The 23,253-nt window shown below is 55.9% G+C and overlaps 2 protein-coding genes and 1 long non-coding RNA gene across 17 annotated transcripts in view; 2 read left to right on the plus strand and 1 right to left on the minus strand.

Annotated features, from left to right (window-relative positions):
- The window catches only part of CAPZB (capping actin protein of muscle Z-line subunit beta), a 136,743-nt gene extending 135,429 nt beyond the window's left edge, over window positions 1–1,314 (plus strand). For all 9 annotated transcript variants that reach the window (XM_081574903.1, XM_081574905.1, XM_081574902.1 and 6 more), the window contains one exon: window positions 493–1,314. Coding sequence is in view for 5 of the 9 variants with exons in the window: in XM_081574905.1 (XP_081431031.1) it covers window positions 493–580 (88 nt within the window). In the remaining 4 variants the exon portion in view is untranslated. The remainder of the gene's footprint in view (window positions 1–492) is intronic.
- A 5,823-nt stretch (window positions 1,315–7,137) lies between these two features.
- Window positions 7,138–23,102, minus strand: SLC66A1 (solute carrier family 66 member 1). Of its 7 annotated transcripts, XM_081574915.1 has the most exons (11): window positions 23,051–23,102; window positions 22,802–22,962; window positions 22,515–22,643; window positions 22,148–22,207; window positions 17,524–17,738; window positions 11,870–11,999; window positions 11,129–11,216; window positions 10,377–10,519; window positions 10,135–10,227; window positions 9,369–9,554; window positions 7,138–8,064 (listed from the first exon to the last, which is right to left on the minus strand). In XM_081574915.1, exons 5-11 carry the CDS (start codon window positions 17,685–17,687, stop codon window positions 7,993–7,995), a joined length of 876 nt encoding a protein of 291 aa, XP_081431041.1. In that variant the 5' UTR covers window positions 17,688–17,738; window positions 22,148–22,207; window positions 22,515–22,643; window positions 22,802–22,962; window positions 23,051–23,102; the 3' UTR covers window positions 7,138–7,992. The 7 variants fall into 7 exon arrangements, with proteins under 7 accessions (XP_081431041.1, XP_081431036.1, XP_081431040.1 ...); XM_081574910.1 differs by lacking the exons at window positions 22,515–22,643; window positions 22,802–22,962 and adding an exon at window positions 12,336–12,474; XM_081574914.1 differs by lacking the exon at window positions 22,515–22,643.
- LOC145540370 (uncharacterized) lies at window positions 13,161–16,160 on the plus strand. Its single transcript, XR_014078341.1, has 2 exons — window positions 13,161–13,958; window positions 14,311–16,160. It is a non-coding gene; the product is annotated as an uncharacterized LOC145540370 (long non-coding RNA).
- Window positions 23,103–23,253: the final 151 nt, after the last annotated feature.

The following is a 23,253-nucleotide window of genomic DNA, read 5'->3' on the forward strand; positions in this document are numbered from 1 at the left end:
GAGTTAAGTGTGCTTTAGAAGCACTTATAAATGATAAATTACACAACGTCCACGAAGCTTAGCTGTCGCTTGCCCTGTTTAACCCCTGTATCAGTGCACTCGCGTGAACGTTTCCCCACAAATCCAGGAGTTGACCCGCAGCGACTCAGCTGCATCGTGCTTGGAAGCTGAGAAGCCACTTGTGGTTCAGGCCGATGTTGTGACGTGTGCCCAGAGTCCAAGTCACAGCCAGCCTGGGGCAGAGCTGGGCCACGGCCTCCCCTGCAGGGCTCAGCGAGGTGCTGAGGGGCCAGCCTCTCGCTCTGGGCCCCTCCGCACCCCACCACCCCACCTCACGGCTTGCAGCTCCGCTCCTAGAGGCGATGTGGGTGGAGGGGCGCCTGCCCCGTGACCCGGCCCCCCACCCCGGACGCACCCGCATGGCAGCTCTCACCCCCTTTTCCTTACCTCTTCCGTCCGCTCATGACGATTCTTCCCGCCCCCCCCCCACAGGTCTGTGCAGACTTTTGCAGACAAATCAAAGCAAGAAGCTCTTAAGAACGACCTGGTGGAGGCTTTGAAGAGGAAGCAGCAGTGTTAAAAGCCTCTGCTTCCCACTGACCGAGACGCCATGCGCTGTTAGCTTCCTTTCTTAGACACTCGTTTTCCGCTCCCTCCCTCGTCCCTTCCCTCCCCAACAGGTCACATAACAACTCGCATCCACCACCACCGCGGCGCCATCTCTCCCGAGAATAAACCCGGTAAACACCCCTGGTCTCGGAGGCCTCCTTCCCCCACCACGTTTTGCTGTCACGACTCGGTATTCCCATAGAGACCGCGTCTTCTGTCCGCCCCGGCCCCCCGTCTCCCCACCACCCATTTATAGGCATAAAAATACACTGTCTGTCTGCCTCCCTCCCCTCCCACCTTTTTGTTACATTGGTGTAAAAAATGTAAAACAAAAAAATTTTATGAAATAACTGTGGTGTGTGAAAGATAGAAGAAAAACTGGAAATCTGATTCCACGTGTGTTTGGGAGTTGCTTGGGGTTGGGGGCCGGGCGGGGGACAGGGGACAGCTCTGGGAGAAAGGAGAGGTGGCCCTCGGCACGGTCCCGCGGAGACCACGCGGTGGGGGGCGGGGACTGCGGACCGTCCTGCTCTTCTGGCCAGGTGCTTTTCTGTCAATTTTTATGGAATGCAAAAGGAGTTTTTGTTTTATTTTGTTTTTTTGTAAAGCTTAAAAAAAAAATCTACATCTTATACTTGAGCTTCCATACTTAAAAAAAAAAAGAAAAAAAGAACAAAAAAATAAATAAAAAGAAACTGGGACGCAGTTAGCCTTCTGTTCTTTCTCGCCTGCCTCACTTTCCAAGGACGTGTGACTCCGGCCGCCCCGCTGGAGGGTTGACCCCAAGCAGGGGGTGTCGGGCTGAGGGAGTGTGGAGCCCATGCGGCGAGCGAGCGGGGTGGGGGGTCCCTGCACGGCCCCGGCTGCTGCTCCGGGCCCCTGCCTCTGCACAGACCCCGCCCCACCTGTCCTGAAGAGCTGGGGCTGTCACGCCGTTGGGCGTAATGGGGTGTGGGCTCCCTGACTGCCCCCCGCCCCCCGACCCCGTCCCCTCTCACCGGCAGATCTGGGCACAGGCTTGACCTATTTCGACGCAGTCTCGGCCCCTCTCCACTGGGTCTGATAAGAAAGTTCCCAGATGGGGGGCACATCTCTGAATGCAAAGCACCGTGGCGGTGGAGGCAGGGACCGAGAGACCCTTGCAAGCAGCGCCTTTCAAGGACCTTCAGGTGGAGAAGATAAGGGAGGTGCAGGTGAAGGCCGGAGCTCTGCCAGGCGGGTGGAGCCAGAGCCAGACCCCCAGGTGCCCCGCGAAATGACTTCCTCATGGGCTCCTGGGGGCAGAACTCCTGGCTCAGACAAGCGAGTTCATTGTTAGTAGGTGTTCAGTCCTGGGATCAGGAGTAACACTTGAAAGCCAGAAGTTGTAACTCTGTGATGTATGAGAGGCCTGATCTTACTAGTCTAGAATCTTCAGAAGAGCCATCACTGCTGTTTTCTGATGCTGAGTCAGGCTGGTGCGATGAGGAACCACAGGCTCAGAGACCAGATGTCCCTGGCGAGGAGCAGCCGGAAGCAAGTGGCAGGAGAGCAGTGTGAGCCCCTGACTGAGGGCCACCCTCCGGCCAGTCCTGACCCTGCTCGCACGGGTGGGCACCATGGTGGCTGGCAGGCCCCCAGCGTTCTCCAGAGGAACGCTAGGCTGAGGGAGCTGTACCCAGGGGCTGTGGGGGGTCGAGGGGCTCTCTGGGTCCCCCTGCTGCGGGTGGCTGACTGCTGGGCTTTGGGGGCAGCATCACATGCCCCCTCAAGGGGCACACTTGTTGCTTGCTTGGCGTTGACAGGTGACGGGAGGCTGTTGCGGTGAGGGAGGGGCAGCAGGAGTCCCGGTCTGGGCCCGGGGCTCCCGATCTTGCCCGCCTCCTCCCGATCTTGCCCGCCTCCTGATCTCAGCCCTGCCCGAGTCGCCCTGGTGCACCTGGCACTGGTGACCGCCTCCATTTCTAGAAGCGTGAGGGCTCTGGCGCCTCCGAGAGGGGATCTTTTTCTCCTGACCAGTGATTGTTGTTTGTTAAGTATCTATAGCAAAATCTTACAAGACAGTATGTCTCATTCCAAACAGTATTATTAAACATGAATTTTAAATTGCATGTTAATTATAGAAGTTCAATATTATAAATTAAAATGTATCATTTTTTCTCAATGTAACTAAAATCTGTAAAACCTTCAGGAAATCCAGATTATACTTAATCACACCATGTCAAATTGATGCTTCAAACAAAACTCCTACTTCACAACAGGTACTTTGTGTGAGAGCTTTCTTGTTGATTCTGCAAGTCACTTTTCAGCTGTTCACAAAACAGGTGGTCTATTGATATTCTTTTAAAATTCATTGTTGAAATTTTTTCTTGTTTTATAAAAAGTTTGGACATAATTCCTATCACTTCAACTCTAGTTAGCTTTTTAAAAAGATGGGAATTTCAGAATATAAATAGTATTTTATATAAACTCATAATTTAAAGAAGTTTTCTGAAATATATTTAAATGTGGGACAGTATTTTAAAGATTTTGTTTGAATTTCCTACTCTTATTTTCTTAAAATAAGTAATTTAAAATATTACTTCAAATAATAAAATATTATTTCATGAACCACGCTCATTTGACTGTTCTCTACCTTTCTTGTGAATGACTAAATGATATCATGTATATGTATGTACATGTATATGTCTGTGCATACATATGGATATGTGTACACATATGTGTGTATACTGTGTGTATGCATGTATATGTGCATGCATGTGTGTGCATACATGTGTATGTGTGTGTACCTCTGACAAGTCTAATGAATGAAATCCTTTACTTCTTCCACACACCTGACCACCCATTCCTCATGCATTTTGTAATAACTGTGTATGAGTAGCAGTGTTGCAAGGTATATTTTCATAACCCATAACTTTCCATTCAAGTTTTAATAATAGCCGACATGATATTTATTCAGATAGCTTTACTGAGATATAATTCACATTGAGCTCACCCATTTAGTGTTCAAATGCAGGGACTTCCCTGGCAATCCAGTGTTAGGACTCCACACTTCCTCTGTAGAGGACACAGTTTTGATCCCTGGTCAGGGAAGTAAGAGCCCACACGCTGCTTGGCATAGCCATAAAAAATAAAGTGTAGAAATCCATATGTTTAATGGAATCACTCTACTGTACACCTTAAACTAACACATTGATAAATCAATTATACTTAGATAAGGAGCTTCCCTGGTGGCTCAGTAAAGAATTTGCCTGCAGTGCATGAGACTGGGTTTGATTCCTGGGTCGGGAAGTTCCCCTGGAGAAGGGAATGGCAACCCACTCCAGTATTCTTGTCTGGAGGGTTCCACGGACAGAGGAGCCTGGCAGGCTATAGTCGATGGGGTCACAAAGAGTCAGACACAACTGAAAGACTGAACACTTTCATACTTAAATAAAATTTAAATAGTTAAATATATGTAAAATAAATAAACTGTACAAATCCAATAGTTGTGTGATGGCTACGTGCCTCTCTCCATTAGATTGAGGGCTCCTTGAGGGACTGTGTTTCAGGCATTCACTTCACTCACTCATTTGTTCACCACTGTGTCCTGGGGACATGATGGTGACCGGGATATTGGTATACGGTCTGGTGGAGGTAGGGAAATACTTGCCAACAAGTCTTTTGAGCACTCACGTGCGCTGGGTGCAGAGCCCCTGGTGGGTGGCTGTGTCGGGTGGCACAGGGCTGGGGGACAGATTGGGAGTTGTCCACTGGATTGAGTTAATCCACAGCGCGAGGCAGTCCCCACTGCCTTGCTGTTCCGTCGCTCAGTCGTGTCCAACACTTTGCAACTCCATGGACCGCAGCACGCCAGGCCTCCCTGTCCATCACCAACTCCCGGAGTTTACCCAAACCCATGTCCATCGAGTCAGTGATGCCGTCCAACCATCTCATCCTCTGTCGTCCCCTTCTCCTCCTGCCCCCAATCCTTCCCAGCATCAGGGTCTTTTCCAATGAGTAGGCCCTTCGCATCAGGTAACTGACCAGAGTACTGGAACTTCAGCTTTAGCATCAGTCCTTCCAATGAATATTCAGGGTTGATTTCTTTTAGGATTGACTGATTTGGTCTCTTTTCAGTCCAAGAGACTCTCAACAGTCTTCTCCAACACCCCAGTTCGAAAGCATCAATCCTTCAGCACTCAACCTTCATGGTCCAACTCTCACATCCATACATGACTACTGGAAAAATCATAGCTTTGACTAGGTGGACCTAGTCAAAGTAATGTCTCTGCTTTTTAATATGCTGTCTAGGTTTGTCATAGTTTTCTTCCAAGGAGCAAGCATCTTTTAATTTCATGGCTGCAGTCACCATCTGCAGTGATTTTGGAGCCCAAATGAAGTCTTTCACTGTTTCCATTGTTTCCCCATCTATTTGCCATGAAGTGATGGGACCGGATGCCATTAGTTTTTTTAATGTTGAGTTTTAAGCCAGCTTTTTCACTGTCTTTCACCTTCATCTAGCGGCTCTTTAGTTCCTCTTCGCATTCTGCCATCAGGGCTCTTTAGCTCCTCCCCACTCCCTGCCATGGGGCTCACACTAACTGGTGAGGTTGTCGCTTGGACATCCAGCTCCTTCTGTCTCAGGGAGCCCTGTGGTCCCACTGTTCCACTCTGATGAGAGTCAAGTGCAGAAGGAGGAGGGGTGAAGAGAGGGTGACTGTAGATTCTTCCTTTTTCTTAGCTTCAGGGACTGAAGGCCATGCGGCCAGGGGAGAAAGGCAGTCCACTCGGGACCTTTCACCTCGGAGACCCACCGGCCAGCAAGCACTGCCCAGGCTGGGCAGTAGAACTGACGGACGGTCAGACTGGCCCGCACACTTTGGGAGGAACCCGGGGCGGGGGTCCCCATACGGGTGGACACGCTGATGAGCCTTCACCTGGCAAACCTGCCTTGTGCGTCCACTACCACGATGGCCTCCGTCAGACAGGGCATGCCCTTGTCTCCATCGGACTCGCTGAAGAGGAAAGAACCAGGGCTCTCATTAGACTGGGTGGTGCCCGCAAGCAAGAGCCATCAGCCCACCAGACGGGGTGTTCCCCAGAAGGAAGGGATATGTCACCGCCCCCAGGACAGAGGCCATGCTAGCTGTGTCTCTTCCCGGCCCAGCTCGAGCCCAGGCCCGCACCTGGCTTCACGCTGAGCCCCCAGGCCCGCACCTGGCTTCAAGCTGAGCACCCAGGTCCTCTGGCTGGGGGGCCGCCAGCCTGGCCACAGCCCTGGGTGGAGCCAGACCCTTGGCTGCAAAGGGCACTGAAGCAGCTGGCACGTGGGCGTGGGGAGGGGACCTGGGCCCAACAGGGTGGTGCCGCCCCCAAGGGCGAGGGTGCGGCTGGACCCCCAGCCGGGGGCGGGGACAGGGGCGGGGCCTCTGACGGCCGCTGGGGGCGGTGTCTGCAGGGAGGGGCTTCGTGCGGATGGAACTGCTTCCGATCCCAGGCCCAGGCGCGCTGCTTAGCTCTTCCGAGCCTGTTTTCCCATCTGGAAAACGGCCACGATGACCACACCTCCTTCAGAGCGGGTTGTGGGGACCGAGAGGGCACGGCCCGGCCCCCCACACAGCATGTGCTCAGTAAACATCAGCTGCAGGCCTGTCCAGGACGGAGCTGAGGTGACGGGGCCCCCTCGCCCCACCGCCCAGCTGAACCTCAGAGGGGGCTCCCCAGACCCCAGTTCCCTCCTCCTCTTCCCCACACCAAATCCAGCCTCCTGCCACGAGCCTGGGCTTCCAGCCCAGCCGCCACCACCGTCCTCACATCAGCCCCACCTAGGGGGCGGCCCTGACTCCCACCTCCAGGCCTTTGCACACACTGTTCCCTCGTCCGCTCCAGGGCCACTCCTCCAGGAAGCCTTCCCTGATTGTCTCCTCATTCCTCCAGCACTTTGTACCCCCTGGCCACAGTCCTTCCCTCCACAGCCCGGCAACCATCTCCCCTCCTTGAGGGTGGGGAGCAGAGTTGGTCCACCCCAGATGCCCCAGCACAGTGTGGGCCAGGGTGAAGAGGAGAGCTGCTTTTGGCAAATATTTGTGGCACCAAACTGGGCCGGGCATCCCCTGAGGCTGGAGGAGGAAGATGCTGAGACAGACTCATGCTGAGGCCCACCTCCTCCCCACCAGCCTTCAGCCTCACCTGGCGCCTCCCACTCCATCGCTCCTGGGACCTGGGAGGGCCAGGGCGCGATGTGTGGGGCCAGCACAGAGGGGAGCTTTGTCCCCAGGCCCCCGTGGGGTCGCGGCCAAGAGGAGGTGGACTCAGGATGGGGTCTGGGAGACACACCGAAGCTGGGGAAGGGGAACTAGAGCTCGGGGCTGAGCCCTGTCCTCCTCTCCACCCTTCCCACCTGCAACACCCTACTTCCCCCAGGTTATCTCCTGCTCGTCCTTCTGCCACGTCACCTCCTCCAGGAAGGTCTCCGCGATTTCCAGGGGGATCTGATTGTCCTCCTCCACCATCAAAAAATGACCAAAGCTAACCTTCATGGAGCTTTTACTGCCGCCAGACATGGGGTAACCTCCGTAACCACACCATTTTATTTACTCCTTAGAAGGACGTGTGAAGTGGTACTACTATTGTCCCATTGCACAGATGAGGTAAGTGTGGCACAGGGAAGCTGAGATGCAGAACCAAGGTCTGAACCTTAACTGTCCTGCTTCTTGCTGAGCACCACAGAGCGGGGACCCTCTGTTGTAGGGTCTTTTCTCGCCACTGCATCCTTACCACCAGGTATGGAGCTGTCATAGAGAAACAGGTTGAAGAACCCAGAGGCCCGGGAGGCTGGGCAGGGACAGGCCAGCAGACACAGTCCCCTCCAGCTAGGATCTCCCAAACTCTGAGCCCTTAGGCCCACCTGGGGCCTGACTCCCATCCCTCCCCGTTCCCCAGAGCCTGGCATCTGGGGAAGGAAGACCACCACAGGCCGCCCTGGGAGTACCGTTTACTAGGTTGTGTGCAGTGGACGGGGCAGGTCTGGGTGCGCCTGGGCCCCTCCTTGGGGGGTAGGGGGTGCCGAGGGGGTGACAGGCAGTGAGGTAGGTGAGCCGCGGGGCTCAGGTCCTCTGAGAGGCGAGTGTCCGCTGCAGCTTCTCCCCAGGGCTCCAGGGAGAGCAGCCTCCGGCCCCGGGAAGGACAAGTCCCAAGTTGGGGTGGGCTGGTCCAGGGGCCGTCTTCCAGGAAGAGGCAGTCAGCCAGGGCTTCAGCTCATGAGCCTTTGGGGGTGCTGGGGGGCGGTTGGACTGGCAGTTCCTGGCTCCCCAGTGCACCCCCAGCCCAGACTGGGGCCAGCAGCGCCGTCACTGCACGCCTCTTCCTTCCTGGGGGCGTCGGGAGGCCCCGGGCACCGCCCCGGGCTCGGCCCGGTCCCGGTCAGCCGGGGAGGAGCGGCTGGCGCTCGGACAAGGGGGCAGCGTGCCGGTACAGGAAGAACTGCACGGAGATCTGGGGGTCGACGTCAAGGCCCAACACAGCAGAGACGGGCGGGCCCCGCCCCGGGGGGCCCGTTCAGAGCTGCTCCCCTCTGCCCTCTCTCCCTGCCCTGCATCCTGCTGCTGGGAAGGGTCAGCCGTGGCCTCTCCGCCCGTTTGTCCCTCTAGCCAAATCCCATTCATCTGCCAAGTCCAGCGCCGGGGTCTTCCTCCCCCAGGGAGCCTCCTCTGACCCCAGCCCCACGATCTGGCCTTCCTCCCCACTCCAACATCCTAGGGGGTCCCCCAAGTGGTGGTGGCGGGGGGGTGGGGACCTGGGGACACTAGAGCTTAACTTTTCTTCATCTCTCTTTGCGCCCACCCGGAACGCCACAGGCAGTGAAACAAGGGCCACGTGTACTTCCTCCCGAAGGAGATCAAAGTAATGCCCTGCCTGGCCCCCCGGCAAACCTTTACTGAGCACCCATGGGGTGCAAGGTCCACTGCCGAGGACTTCCAGAGATCTCAGCTTGTGTGTCTGCCCCGTGACTTGATGAGACATTGAGATGGGGACATGGAGGCACAGAGAGTGCTCCGTGTCGCCCAGGACCCAGGGGAGCCAGGACTGGAACTCATTTTTCTGTCTCTAATTCATGGGTGTCCCCAAGGTGCAGCTTTCCTTTCTCCGGCCTGGATGGGCTGATTTATGCCCTGTTCCCCAGGGCCTTTGCACAAACTGTTGCCGCAAACATTCCTCCCTTGCCTTTGCCTAACTTCTTCTCTTTCAGGGCACAGTTCAAATGGCACTCGTGGAGGCCTCTGCTGAGGACAGCCCCCTGGTCACACACACTTAACAGTTTTTCTCTATGGTACTTAGTGGCACCGCAATGAATTAGTTATGATTACGTGTGTCCTGTCGGCCTCCCCGCTGAGCTGTAAGCTCCCCGAGGCAAGGGCCATCTGTTCTTGCTCACAGCTGGATCTGGTACCTAGAGGGGTGCCCAGCACATGGGAGGTTTGACTCTTGAATGGGTGGATGGATGCATGGATGGATAGAAAGATGGATGGATGCACAGATGGATGGACAGATTGATAGATGCTGGATGGATAGATGGATGCATGGATGGATAGAAGAATGGATGGATAGATGGATGGATGCATGGATGGATGGATCGATAGAAGAATAGATGCATGATGGATAGATGGATGGAGGCATGGATAGAAGAATGGATGGATGGATGGATGATGGATAGATGGATGCACGGATGCTGAAATCGTGTGCAGGGGAGGCTGCTGCAGCCCTAGCCCCCCCACCAGCCCTCACACCCTGAAGGATACGATGGTGTCAAGCAGCAGGACACCCAGGCTGCCCACGAGCCAGGGCAGGTGGTGCAGCATGTAGCTGCCCTCGCTCTGGCCTGCCTCGGGGTTTTTGAGCAGCACACTCAGTCCATACAGCGTGTTCCCCAGCATCACCAGGGCGAACAGTGAGTACGAGATCCCCTGGGTCGACTTCCGCAGGAACTGGAGGCGGGAGAGGAGAGGGTCAGACACCTCCAGCAGTTTTCCTGTCTCTCTGGACCGTAACTGTTCACGTGCCCGTCTGCCCTGTTACACTGAGCTGTCTGTACAGGGTGTGACCAGCGCCCGACACAGGCCTGGGGCCCAGACCGCCCCTTCCAGGACCTGATTCCTCACCCCTGTTCCAACATCTGCGCCCAGGTCGGCAGGAGACCGGGGCGGCGCCACCCTGCCGGCCCCAAGCTGCCTGCTCCCCAGCCCCACGCCAGCTCAGCTCAGCAAGCCCCCCCGGCCCTGGTTCCTCGCCGCCTCTTCTGCCCTCAGCCTCTCGCTCCCACCTGACCTCCTACCTTCCCGGGGCACGCAGGGGTCCTATACCCCCAGACAGCAGGCCAGCATCTCCTGCCCATTTCCAGAGGCAGACACTGAGGCTTGGAGAACCGGATTAAGTTACCCAAGGCAACAGTGAGGGTGGACCAGACCTGCTCCACGAAGACCCCGCATCCTTGTGCTAGTCCTTCACCCAGGGGCCCAAGCTGCCTGCTGGCCCTGCCCATGGCCCTGCCCCCTGACCATGGCTCACGTTTGTGCGGATCTGAGGCAGCCGGGAGAACAGGTACAGCGCGCTGGACACGGAGCCGATGACGAAGCCAATGATCTCCTTTTTCGTGAAGGGCTGAGAGGGCGAGGGAGGCTGCTCGGTGCCCGGCAGAGGCCAAGGGTGAAGGGCGAGGGCCCCAAGCTCCCTTCTAGGGAGCAATCCCCCAACCATGTGGCCACGCCAGACCCCCAACCCCACTCCGCCCTCTCATGCCCGCATCTCACTTTATTGCCTGGCTCCACGGACAAGAGTGTCCGCCCCTGGAAGACCTCCCTCGGAGCAGCCACCGAGGCAGCACTTCTCAGCAGTGGGGTGGTGCACGCCACGCCCAGGATGAACAAGAGCAGAGAGTTGATGGGGGCAGACCCTGGACGTGAGGCAGGGGGACACTGAGATGGGGGGTCTGAGAGCGGGCAGACAGATGGGGCTGAGTCCTGGCCTTGGCCCTCACTGGCTGTGTGACCTTGGGCAAGCGACCTAACCTCTCTGAGCTTTCATCCCTCATCTGCAGAATGGGTATAACAAGACTACCCTTCTCCTAAGGTTGTAAGGTGACTTGGTGAGGGCGATGCAGGCAGGAAGGGGGTTACGGAGCATGGAAATGCTAATGAAGCCCCGGCCCACGCCTGGGTCGTTTCTTGGAAAGCCCTGGATCCGACCCCTTGGGAACACTTCAGAGCAGCGATGGCCTGTGCTGTGGGCTGGGCCCTTGTTTCCCCAGGGCCTGGTACAGAAGAGCAGCCGACGCCGTGTTCACTGCAGGAGACTGTGCACATGACGGGGACTCCCCGTGTTCCTGCCCGGGCGTGCTCACTGCCCTCTATCTCGGTTCATCAGGGGATCAGGCCGCGGCGGTCAGATAAGGCCAGAGGAAGCCTTTCTGGGGTTCGGTGTATCCTCAGCAACAGGACACCCCCCCCTCCCAACCTCCCAGGCCTCCCTCAGGCCCCTGACACCCAGGGGTCCCCGTACTCACACGGAGAGGGGCGCTTCTTAAACTTGTAATAGAAGTACAGCGACAGCATCAGCACGTCGGCCAGGACATAGTACACGGCCGTGTAGGTCTGCAAGGGGGGGCCCAGGGCGCTGGCTGCGGTCCCAGGCTTGGGGGCCACACGCCAGCACTGGGCAGCTCGGCCTCATGCCGGCTGGGTGACCCTGAGCTTCACTGCTCGGGACTTCTGTGTGCAGGTCTGGAACGGAGGGGATCACAATTCCTAACCTGGCAGAGCTAGACAGCAGGTAGGTGAGGGCCTGGCAGGTGCCCGGGCCGGGCAGAGGGAGGAAACGGTGGCAGGGATGACCAGGCAGCACAAAATGGGGCTCCCGTGAAGTGGAGGCTACAGTCTGGCCTGACACAGGAGCAGGTACTCACAGTCCTCCTCCGGAAGACAAGAGGCTCCTGATTTCCAGTCTCAGCTCCACCCAGTCACAGGAGAAGGGTGATAGCCAGGCTTCCCATGGGAAGAGCTTCCTCTTCCAGGGCCCGAGGCCCTGAAAGCTTCATCAGGATCTTAGCACCTCAGAGGTCAAAGACCCCAGCCATCCTTTGGTTTGACGTGCTCATTTTGTACATGGGAAAACTGAGGCCCACCGGAAGGCAGTGACCAGCCCGTTGTCACATTGGGCAGCAGGCAGAGGGGGGCCCTCACTAGACGGAAAGATGCCTCTGCCGTGGCTGTCCCTGGCAGCCCACCCTGCCCGGGGACCGGCCCACCTGCAGGGGCAGCTGGTCAGCGAGGAAGGAGCCAATGAGATTGCAGGAGTCTCCGCCGATCCAGCCCAGGAGGAACCACAGAGACAGGGCCTGGTCCATGTTGCCCGTCTTACAGGCCTTGATGTACTGGCTGTGGGGGAGGAGGGAGACAGGGGTGGAGGAGGGGGACGGGAGTGGAGGAGGGAGACAGGGAGTGGGGGAGGAGGGAGATGGGGGGAGGAGGGAGAACGGGGTGGGAGGAGGGAGACGCACGCTCAGAGCCCCTGGCTGGAGCCTAAAGGTGGGAGACCAGGGCTGGGGTGGCCGCACAGGGGTCGCTGGGGACTGACCCCCCTTGGGTGGCATCCTCATGGGCCTTTGTTTGCCCTTCGGGGCTTCTCACCAGGGAATCCCTTCCAGCCCAGCTCTCTGGGACGTGCATCTGGAGTCTAGGTGGGGTACAGATTCCCCTAGAGCAGGCTCTCACCGGGACTGGGGCTCAGAGGGTCCCGACGCTTTGTGTCCTAGAGACCCCGGGTTCGCTGTTCTATGGAGGGGTCTGGGGTGGGGGCGGCGTGAAGGAAGGATGGCTGTGGCCGCAGCCCGGGGCCTGGCCGCTGCCCTATCTGCAGGGAGAGGGATGATAAGATGGGCCAGACCTCGCCTGTTATCATCGAGGGCAGCAGAGAAGGGGCGGGGCTGTGGCTCTCTCATTACAAATGCCAAGGCGGGCACATCCCTGTCGGCTCTCTGGGGATGGAAAGTCCGGGAACCAGGATTCACACCCCAGCTCCATGGTTCCAGCCCTGCCCTGAGTCATTCCATGAGGGCCACCTGCTGCTTAAGTTTCTCTTTAGTCGTTTGCATGTATTAAAATTAGTAAAGAGGAACAATGGAACAGGCCCTGGGCCTTCCCCCGCCATCTCCTGCGGAGCGCCCCACCAGGTCCCCCCTGCGAGCCTGTGCCCCTCAGTTCCACCCACCCTCCTTCTCAAGGACCTTTCTTTTCTTTCTCTCTCATTTTCATTTATTTTCTTGGTCACACTGAGCGGCCTGTGGGATCTTAGTTCCCCGACCAGGGGTCGAACCCAGGCTTCCTGCACTGGAAGGCGGATCTTAACCCCCGGACCATCAGCGAAGCCCTCAAGGATCTTTCTAAAACCCCCGGACCGTCAGGGAAGCCCTCAAGGATCTTTCTAAAACCCCCCCGGACCGTCAGGGAAGCCCTCAAGGATCTTTCTAAAACCCCCCCGGACCGTCAGGGAAGCCCTCAAGGATCTTTCTAAAACCCTCTCTTGCCAAAATCTTTCAGAGCCTGCCACTGTCTTCGGTAAGGACCCCGCCCTCCCGAGGACATCCTGACCGGGCCCCCAGGCACCCCGCCTCTCCACTCTCCTCCCCCCAAACTCCGCCTCAGAGGACGGCCCACCAGCTCTCCTCTGCATCCTTCAGGAAACTTCAGTTCCTCCTCAGGCCCTTCTCAGACAAGAGCTCTGTCAGCACCGGCCACCTCCTCCCGGACTCAAGCCTCCTGAGGGACGGGACCGTGTCCAGCATAGGCCTGGTCCTGAGAAGGCCCGTAAGTTTGACCCGTGGCCCCAAGTCAAGTCCCTCTCAGGACACAGTGACTTGAAGAATCTCCATACGTCTCAGGGACGGCCATTCCATCACTCTCACAAAAGGCTGAGCCCTAAGGAGAAGCAGGCAGGTGGCTGCCTTTCCAGCCTCACCTGGGGCTTCTCCCAGGCCTCTGATGCCCCGACCCTGGTTAATCAGCCAAGCACAGGGCTGGCATCACGCCCTGCTGGAAAGGAGACGCCTTATTAGCCCACTCCTCGTGGCTTTGGGGACGTTCTCAACCCAGGAAGGGAAGTCCCTCTCTTCCCTCCACCTGGCACCCAGGTCTGCCCAGTTTGCCTCCTAAGGGCCACCGAGCCAACCGCCCTGACCTCACCCTTGCCGACACCTGACGCGGCCCCTAAGGCAGCCCCTCTGCCTCCAGTCTCTCCCTGCCCCTCTCACCCTCCTTCTCTAACGGAAGCGCTGCAAAGGCAAAGACGGAGTCGCTTCTGCCTACTTTTGGCACATCCAGAGTGGCAGCTGGGACAAGGTGAGTCAGTAAACATGTCAAGCTCCCAGCAGCATGCTGAGACACAGGGTGATGGTAGTCTTTTTAATACCTGGTACTGCGGTAACTGGGTACCACGTGCAAAAGAAGGAGGCTGGACCCCTACCTCACACCGTATACAAAATACAGCTCAAACTGAATCAAAGCTCTACATTAAGAGCTAATTTGTGATACCGTGATTTATAACAGGAAAGATTTATATTTGGTTTTTTTCCCCTGCTCCCTACAAAGCTACTAAAACCCCTGGAATGTCTTAAGGGGTGAGAGAGAGAGAAAGAGAGGAGAGAGGGAGAGAGGTGTCTTTTGTAATGTTAACGAGGTGACTTTTGGAAAGCCCTTAGGTTGCCTGAGGATAAGGACCACCTGTGTGATCAGATGGTTAGGACGTTTTTTTCAGGCTGGGGGCGGGCCGTCCTGCCCGCTTCACCCACCTCCAGAGACGGGAAAAGCTACAGAGTGAGCCCAGTCACTAATGACCAACGACTGTAATAAAGCCTCTATAAACATCATTTCGCTGAGTTCCGAGAGCCGCTCTAGCAAACTAATCGAACCTGAGGAGGGGTGGGGGCAACCCCCAATCCACAGCCGGAGGTCAGAAGCTGTGGGGACACCCTGGACTGGTCTCTGAAGTGGGGAGGAGAGAGCACTCTTGTGGGACTTGGAGGACTGGGTCATTAACCTGTGGGATTCGAGCTGTCTTCAGGTGTAGACAGTGTAAGAATTGACTGTTTGATTGTGTGGGGAAAACACACACATCGGAATTGGTGTCAGACTTGGAGAATCTATATAAAACTCTTAGAAGAAAAGATAAGAGTGAATCTTTTTTACCAGGATTAGGCCATCACTTTTTAGAAATTACATCAAAAGCACGGTGGCGCTAGTGGTAAAGAATCTGCCGGCCAATGCGGGAAACATAAGAGATGTGGGTTTGATCCCTGGGTTGGGAAGATGCCCTGGAGGAGGGCATGGCAACCCACTCCAGGATTCTTGCCTGGAGAATCCCATGGACAGAGGAGCCTGGTGGGCTACATACAGTCCATGCGGTCTCAAAGAGTCAGACAGGACTGAAGTGACATAGCACATATACATACACATCAAAAGTACAAGCAACAAAAGAAAAACTAGACGAATTGGACATCGTCAAATTTTTGAATTTTTGTGCTTCATGTGACACCATTGAGAAAGTGAAAAGACAACCCACAGGAGAAAATCTTTGCAAAATATATCTAGAATATATAAAGAACTCTAACAACTCAACCACAAAAAGACAAATAATCCACTGAAAAATGGGCAAAGAATCTGAATAGACCTTTTTCCAAAGAGAACAGAAGATGGCCAATAAGTACATGGACAGCTACTTAATATCACCAGCCATCAGGGAAATACAAATCAGACCTACAGTGACATACCACTTCACACCCGCTAGGATGGCCATAATAAAAAAGATAGACTATTAACAAGTGTTGATGGAGATTCAGAGAAACCGGAACCTTCATATGCGGCGGCGACCACTTTGGAAGCACAGCCTGGCAGTTCCTCAGAAGATCAAACACAGGGCTTCCCTGGGGATGCGGTAGTTAAGAATCCACCTGCCAATGCCGGAGACACAGGTTTGATCCCTGGGGCGGGAAGATTCCACATGCCTCGGGGTGATTAGGCCTTTGCGCTCTAGCAGGAGAGGCCACTGCAATGAGGCGTCCATGCACCACAACTAGAGAGTAGCCCCTGACCATCACAGCTGGAGGAAGCCTGCATGCAGCAACCAGGACCCGGCACAGCCAAAAACAAATTAAAAACGAATCTGTAAAAGACTGAACACAGTTACCAAGTGACCCAGTATACCCACATACTCTTAGGTATACACCCAAGAGAAGTAAACACGCATGTCCCCACGAGGACTTGTACGTGAACCTGCAGAGCGGTCTTAATCATACTGGCCAGAGGCAGAAATCACCCACGTGTCCATCAATGGATGAATGAATGAACAAAATGTATATGCATACAACCAACTACTATTCAGATGTGAAACAGAAGGAAGTGCTGGGACTTCCCTGGTGGTTCAGGGGTTAAGGATCCGCCTTGCAACGCAGGGGGACGTGGGTCTCATCCCCTGGTCGGGCAGCTAAGCTCACACGCCACAACGAAGACCCGACACGGCCAATCAAATAAATTAAAAAATAAAAATTTTTAAAAAAGGATGAAGTATTGACACTCGCTACGTGCAACATGGATGAACCCTAAAGATGTTGTGCTGAGCGAAAGAGGCCATTCACAGAGGCCACATATGGTGTGATCTACTCACATGAAGGATCCAGAACAGGTAAATCTATAGATAGAAAGCAGACTGGCAGCTGGGCCAGGAGCTTTAGAAGGAAGTGAGGAATGACTCATTTCTTTCTGGGTTTCTCTGCAGGGTGGTGAAAATGTTCCAAAACTGACTGTGGTGATGGTTACACAGCTCTGCAGATAGTAAAACCGTGAACTTATACATTTAAGTGGGCTAACTCTACAGTATATGAACGATCTCTCAATTAAACCAGTATCTTTCTCCCACAGGAGAAAGAGCATAAAACGTCCTAAAGGTGGAGAATGCTCTTACACTGCCGGCCCTTGATGACCTCTTTGACCTCACCTCTTCCTGCCCCCACCTGCCACCCTTACTCCCTTGCACAGCGTGTAAAGGCCATCCTCATAGCAACCCTGTGAGGTAGGGAACTGTATTCCCATTTTACAAACAAGAAAACTGAGGCCCAGGGCAGTGAAGGGACTTATGGGTCCTGCCAGATCGGTGTTCCCCAACCACAGCAGTGGCCACGCTGTTTGCCCTTCCCCAGATAGTCTCAGGACAGAGGCTGAGCTGATGCGCCCCAGCCCTCCACTTCTCTGCCTTCTCTAACTGGCTCTGTGATTCAGAGCAAGTTACTTAACCTCTCTGGGTTTCCAGTAAAGACAGGATAGAACTGTACGTATTTCACAGGGCGGTTATGGAGACTGTTGTTCAGTCACTCAGTCGTGTCCGACTCTTTGTGACCCCATGGACTGCAGCATGCCAGGCCTCCCTGTCCATCACCAACTCCCAGAGTTTGCTCAAACTCCTGTCCATGGAGTCGGTGATGCCACCCAACCATCTCCTCCTCTGTCGGCCCCTTCCCCTCCTGCCCTCAGTCTTTCCCAGCGTCAGGGAAGACTCATCCAGTGAGTGAGCTCTTCACATCAGGTGGCCAAAGTACCGGAGCTTCCGCTTATGAGGATTAAATAGGGTGAAGACATGTTCTTAGAAGAGAGCTGGGTATGGGGGGAGCTCAGTGAACAAGTGGCATGACTATCGTCTGCGTGTCAGCACAGCGGAGCTCTGCGCGAGGCCGAGAGAGGGGCTTGCCGCGGGGCCCTCCGGGGGTGCTGGAAGTCAGTGAGCGGGGCTGGGGGAGAGCTCACATGGCTGCGAGTCTGGAGAGGCCCGGGGCCAACCAGGCAGCCCCTCCTCAAGGCAGCCCCCTGTCCACCCCGTGCAGCCCAGCCCCGGGCTCACTGCCCTGGTGTTACTCACGGGAAGGTGGATGCCGCAAAGCAGAGGATGGAGAGCAAGCCCAGGCCCACGCTGGCCTTGTCCCAGCCGTCCTGGGCGCACTCGCCCAGCACATCCCATATCCATGGGCTGGAGCCATTGGGGCAGCTGGAGAAGTTGGCGGAGCCCAGCTTCTTCCAGACCATGGCTGCAGAGGGCCGAGGGGAGGGAGCTGTGCGCTGAGGCGGGAGACGGCTCTGCGGGAGAAAAGAGAGGGACCTTCAGCCTCAGGAGGTCGGGTCCTCGCCGTGCTCCTGCCACCCTAAGCCCACCCCAGGCTTGCTGCCTGGCTCTGACGGAGCCCCTGAGCCCCAGGACCCAGTCAGGACAGGGATCAAAGTGGCCACACGTGCGGAAAGAACACTGGCTCTGTGGTCAGAGACAGGAGCGTGCGAGTCCCCGCTCCGCCTGTGAACACTGTGACTTCAGGCAAGCCGCTCTGCCTCGCCGTGCCTCAGTCTTCCCATCTGCAGGATGGGGTGATGACAATGCCTCCCCCCACCCCAACAGTCGTGAGGGTTCAGTGAGTTCAGAAATCTAGTGGGGAGGACGGAGCCCTCACACAATGCCACCTTTGTTCTAACTCTGGAACGTTTCCATAGTTTCCAACCTTTTCTTATAAATGGTGCTGCGAGGGTCTGCTAAGACCAGGCGCACGAAGTACATCCTCTCGTTTAGAGTACGGCTAGGGACTTCCCTAGGGTCCCAGGGGCTAAGCCTCCATGCTTCCAACGCAGGGTTTGATTCCTGGTCAGGGAAGTTCCGCAAGCCACGTGGCCAGAAAAATTAAAAAGTATGTCTGTCCTGGGAGTTCCCTGGTGATCCAGTAGTTAGGACTCAGTGCTATCACTACTGGGACCAGGGTTCAATCCCTGGTCGGGGAACTATCCCACAAGCAACATGGTACAACCGAAAAAAAAAAAAAAAGAGTACGGTTGTCCCCCATTATATTGGTCAGCTGAGGCAAGCAGCAAAGAAGGACCAGGTGAGTCCAGGTTACACAGGTGGCTGGAATTCAAGCCTGGCACTCCCAAGCCGCATTCTCCCAGCAGCCCGCATGTGGGGAAATCTGTTGGCAAGGAGCAGGGAGCCACTTCCCTGTTTTCACCGCAGCTAAAGCCAGGAGCTGGCTGGCTGCAGGGGCGGGTGGGGAAGTCCCCTCCAGGGGTCTGTCCTAGAACAGCCACTGCTTAAGTGACTGTCCCAGGGGAGGGAGAGGAGGCGGGGTTGGCTGGAGCATCTCTGCTGGGCAGGATCAACCCCTGATCACTGAGCAGTTCACCAGCTCTATGCTCAGCACCGTGTAAGCTTTTCCGCATTTTGCTGCACATCAACTTCCTCATGGCTCAGCGGGTAAAGAACCCGCCTGCCAATGCAGGAGACACGGGTTCAATCCCTGGGTCGGGAAGATTCCCTGGAGAAGGAAATGGCAACCCACTCCAGTATTCTTACCTGAAAAATCCCACGGACAGAGGAGCCTGGCGGACGACAGCCCAAAGGGTCACAAAGAGTCAGATGCGACTGAGTACACACACACACACACACACAGCACAACTCTATGAAGTGGGGGCTCCTGATATGTCCATGAGGACCCAGGAAAGCGACTTGCCGGGGCCACCCAGGCAGGAAGCGCTCATGGCACCATACTTCTGTCCCTGGGCACAGAAGCACCCTCGTGTGGTCTGGCAGGGCTACCCAGGGTCTCCTGCAGCCTAAGGCAGGCTTCCCCTTTTCTCACTGCGCTCGGAGGGGCTTTCCTCACCCATGATGTGGCCTTCTCTAGCCTCTTTCAGTTTCTGTTGGTGTCAGAAGGCCCTCATAAAACGACATCCGGAGACAAGGCGACAGCCTGAAGGCTATGTCCTTCCTGCCCCCCAGTTCGTATGTTGAAACCTATCCTGCAGTGCAATGGTGTTTTGAGGTGCAGCCTTTGGGGAGTATTTAGGTCATGAAGACAGAGCCCTCATGAACGGGATTAGTGCCCTTATTTAAAAAAAAGACACCAGGGAGCTCCCTTGCCCCTTCTGCCAGCTGAGGACCCAGCGAGAAGATAGCCATCCGTGAACTAGGAAGTGGGTCCTCACCAGACACTGACTCTCCCAGCATCCTGATCTCAGACTTCCCAGGCTCCAGAACTGTAAGAAATCAATATTTGTTTCTAGGCCGCTCAGACTATGGTCTTTGGTTACAGCGGCCCGAATGGGCTGAGATATCCTGGTGGACCCTGGAACTGCTGAGGCCGTGGCAATCAGCGAGCAGCAAGCAGGGAGAGGAAGCGAGTCCACCGCTTTTCTCAGGAGGCTCCAGGCTCTCAGCGCTAATGTGACTTGCCAGGGGGCCCCAGAGCTGGGGGTAAGGGCACTGCAGGTCACTGCCTGGCTGGTTCTCACCACAGTCCCTCTGGGGCCCCGCAAGGGGGGCTGAAAGCCTCCTCCTGTACCTCAGTGGCCCACCTTGACCTTCAACACAGCTGATGTTGGAGCTGTCTATCTTACATCCAGCCACCAGCGGCTGCAAGGCCACCCCAGGCTGACACCCAGTCCAGGTACGAATGGTGCCTTTGCAGCGCCAAAGGCACCTCAAAATCAGTCCTTTTGCTCCCCAACCACCCCACCCCTGGATCGCCTCCTCCACCCTCTTCTTGTACAATGGAACCCACACATAGCCGCAGGTCATCAGGGTAGGACACCGCCATCCTCATTAATTTCTCTGCAAGCGGAACACTGTCCTCATTTTAAAGATAAGGCTGAGTGGCCGTGCGCAAGTAACCGTCTGAGTCTGGGCATAAAATGAGGAAAACAACGCTCACGATTTGGAGTTGCTGTACTGATAGGCACACACAAAGCTCTTAGCCCGGGCCTGACGCCACGGGAGTGACTGAGAGTGAGAGACACCAGAGTGCATCTCAGGCACCCTGAGGCCACATCACCCGCTCTTTTCACCAGGAGAACGAAGAAACAGGGGCTTCCCTGCTGGCTCCATTGGTAAAGAATCCTCCCGCAATGCAGGAGACCCTGGTTTGATTCCTGAATCAGGAAGATCCGCTGGAGAAGGGATAGGCTACCCACTCCAGGGAAGAAGAAGATGGAGGGCTTCCCTGGCAGCTTAGTGGTAAAGAATCCACCTACCAAAGTGAGAGACACAGGTTCGATCCCTAGTCCAGGAGGATCCCACATGCCGCAGAGCAACTAAGCCCGGGCACAGCTACTGAGCCTACACTGTTTTTGCTGCAACTAGAGAAAGCTGCTGCGCGGCAATGAAGACCCAGACCAGCCAAAGCGAAAGAAAACAAACAATAAAGTGAAAAAGAGAGGCCACTGCAATGAGAAGCTCGAGCACTGCAACTACAGAGTGGCCCCCATTCGCCACAACTGGAGCAAAGCTGGCCTAAGTGAAGTCCCAGCACTAAAATTATGTTTTTTAAAAAGGTGGACACATGCCCAGTGAGGCAGGGAGGGATCTCTTGCGGGATGTACTTTGGCTCCCAGGGCCCAGGGCCCTCGGTGGGTGGTCCCCTGTCCATGCACCGGGCCATGTGCAACGCGGGGCCCAGGATATACACCTTTGAGACACACCTGACCCCGAGCAGAAGGCGCTTTCCCCTGAGGCCGCTGTGTATAGAGCCTGTCACTCACAGGTTCCGATCCAAGTAGGAAGCCAGCCTGGGCCTACCTTCTGGTCAACGGCACCGAGTGAATGGACATCCAGGGTTGAAACAAAAGTTGACCAGGTCTGTAGGTGTGATGAGGACCACAATAGGGAATTGTTTTTTTGTTTTTGTTTTGTAAGCTGTACTTCAGAGGTGACTTATTGATGTTGGTGGTGTTTTTAATTTTATTGAAAAATAGCTGATTCAGGGGTGCCTTGTGATCAGAAGGCCACATGTTTGAACTTCAGGATCCGTGTGTCTGGGCTGGGGAGCAGGGACGTAAGAAGCTTCTCCAGTGGAGTCTAAGCCCTCAGATTCCGTGTACATGATCACACCTGAAGAAAGGCGCCTGGAAAAGGCTTCCCCTGTGACAGCCAAGCAACTCTTCCAGATCCTAAGCTGAGTCACAGAGATGCTCCTCACTGAAGCTGCCTTGATCTACCAGATAAGTCCAAATGCCTTGAGACAGAGCCCCAGGGTACTCTAGATGCCCCTCCCCATCTCCTGTCCTCCCTCTAGGCCTTCAGAGGGTCAGCCCAGGTCTCCAGACTTCTGTCTAGGCCGTCTCCTCCCCTAGGCTTCTCCTGCTCACCCTGAAGGGCATAATAAAAAGACCCTAAGACTAAGCTGTCCTCTCAATACAGAGGGGCCTCACAGGAGTAGCTGGACAGCACCTGTCATCTCTTCCCCTGCCCTCCTCCACACGCCAGAAGAATGTGCATCACAGTCCTCAGGGACCACTGCTTTTAAGCTCTCTCCTCTCGTCATCCTAGTTGGAAACTTATTCTTAGAACCTAGACACAACAGCTGCACAGTAAAGGTTCAGAAAACAGCAAGAGACAGAGAGGGAGGGTGGGGGAGAGAGAGAAAGGAAGGAAGTAAGGAAGAAAAGGAGAGAAAAGAAGGAAGGAAGGGAGACCTAATTGTCAGCTAAGAAGAAAGCTCTCTGGAACTGACCTGCCTGATGACTGCTAGTGTAGAATTCCTGGGCAAGTGACTGGGCCTTGGAGTTCCAACCTGTAAAATGGGGGAATAATGTAAGTATCCACCTGGGAGGCTAAACTGCAGAGTTACATGAGATAATCCAGGCAGAGCGATCAGAATGGTGCCTGGCACAGATTAAGCACTCAGTAGAATAAGGAGGGATGGTGTTATTCCCTTCTGACTGAAGCATTCCCCTCCCCCCCACACAGTCCCTGGCAAACAGCAGGCTTCAGCAAGCGCTGAATAGACAAGACCACGCCAGACCTCATACTTCCAAAGGCAGACTGCGCATGTAGGCACTTTGGAAACCTGTCCTAGGCATGGGGTAAGAGAGAGTAACCTAGGCTCCCAGCAGACTTGGGGCGCATCTGAGGGGAGGAGCGTCCGGGCTTGGGGCTACCACCCATTCCAGCCTTCCAGGTCCTCGGTCACAATTCCCTCCGAGTGACTCAGCCCAGCACGGGGCCATCTGTTTAGCGAGGATAATCATAGGGAAGCCGCTGGGGTCAGCGCTCGTTCGCCGCGAGGCCCCCTCCCCTGGCCCGCCCTGAGGGAAAACAAAGCCGTCAGAACAGAAGGGGCCCGTCGGCCGGGATCGGGAGATGAACAACAGACCCAGACCCTAACCTCTGTGCAAGGCTGGCCGGAGAGGTCGTGATGGTCGCTCCTGATGGGGGAGAGGGTGGGGAATTGGGCCCCCGAGGGCCTGCCAATTCCAGTTCAGAGAGCATGGCTCCAGGATCTCACGCCCCAAGGTGGGGGCAGCAGCCCCCAGGGTCGGCCCGGGGCTGGAGGAAGGTGTTGGAAAGATGTGGCAGCTAAGGCCCCGGGTCCCCTCCCCGGGCCCCCGCAGCCCCAGCCTCAAATTCGGCTTACCGCGTCTAGACTGTCGGGACCGCCCGGCTTCTGGGTCCTCCGGCTTCTGCCTGGGTCAGCTGATCAGAGGCCCCGCCCCGCCTCGCCTCGCCCCGCCCCGCCTCGCCTCGCCCCGCCCCGGAGCTGCGTGGCTCCGCCTCCCGAGCGGCGCTCCTGGCGGGGGCGGTCCCCGGAGGCGTGGCCAGGGAGCCGGGCGTGCGGAG

The sequence above is a fragment of the Giraffa tippelskirchi genome, chromosome 3, assembly GCF_054371585.1.
Source record: "Giraffa tippelskirchi isolate mGirTip1 chromosome 3, T2T-mGirTip1v1.2.pri, whole genome shotgun sequence".
Classification (NCBI taxonomy): Eukaryota; Metazoa; Chordata; class Mammalia; order Artiodactyla; family Giraffidae; genus Giraffa; species Giraffa tippelskirchi.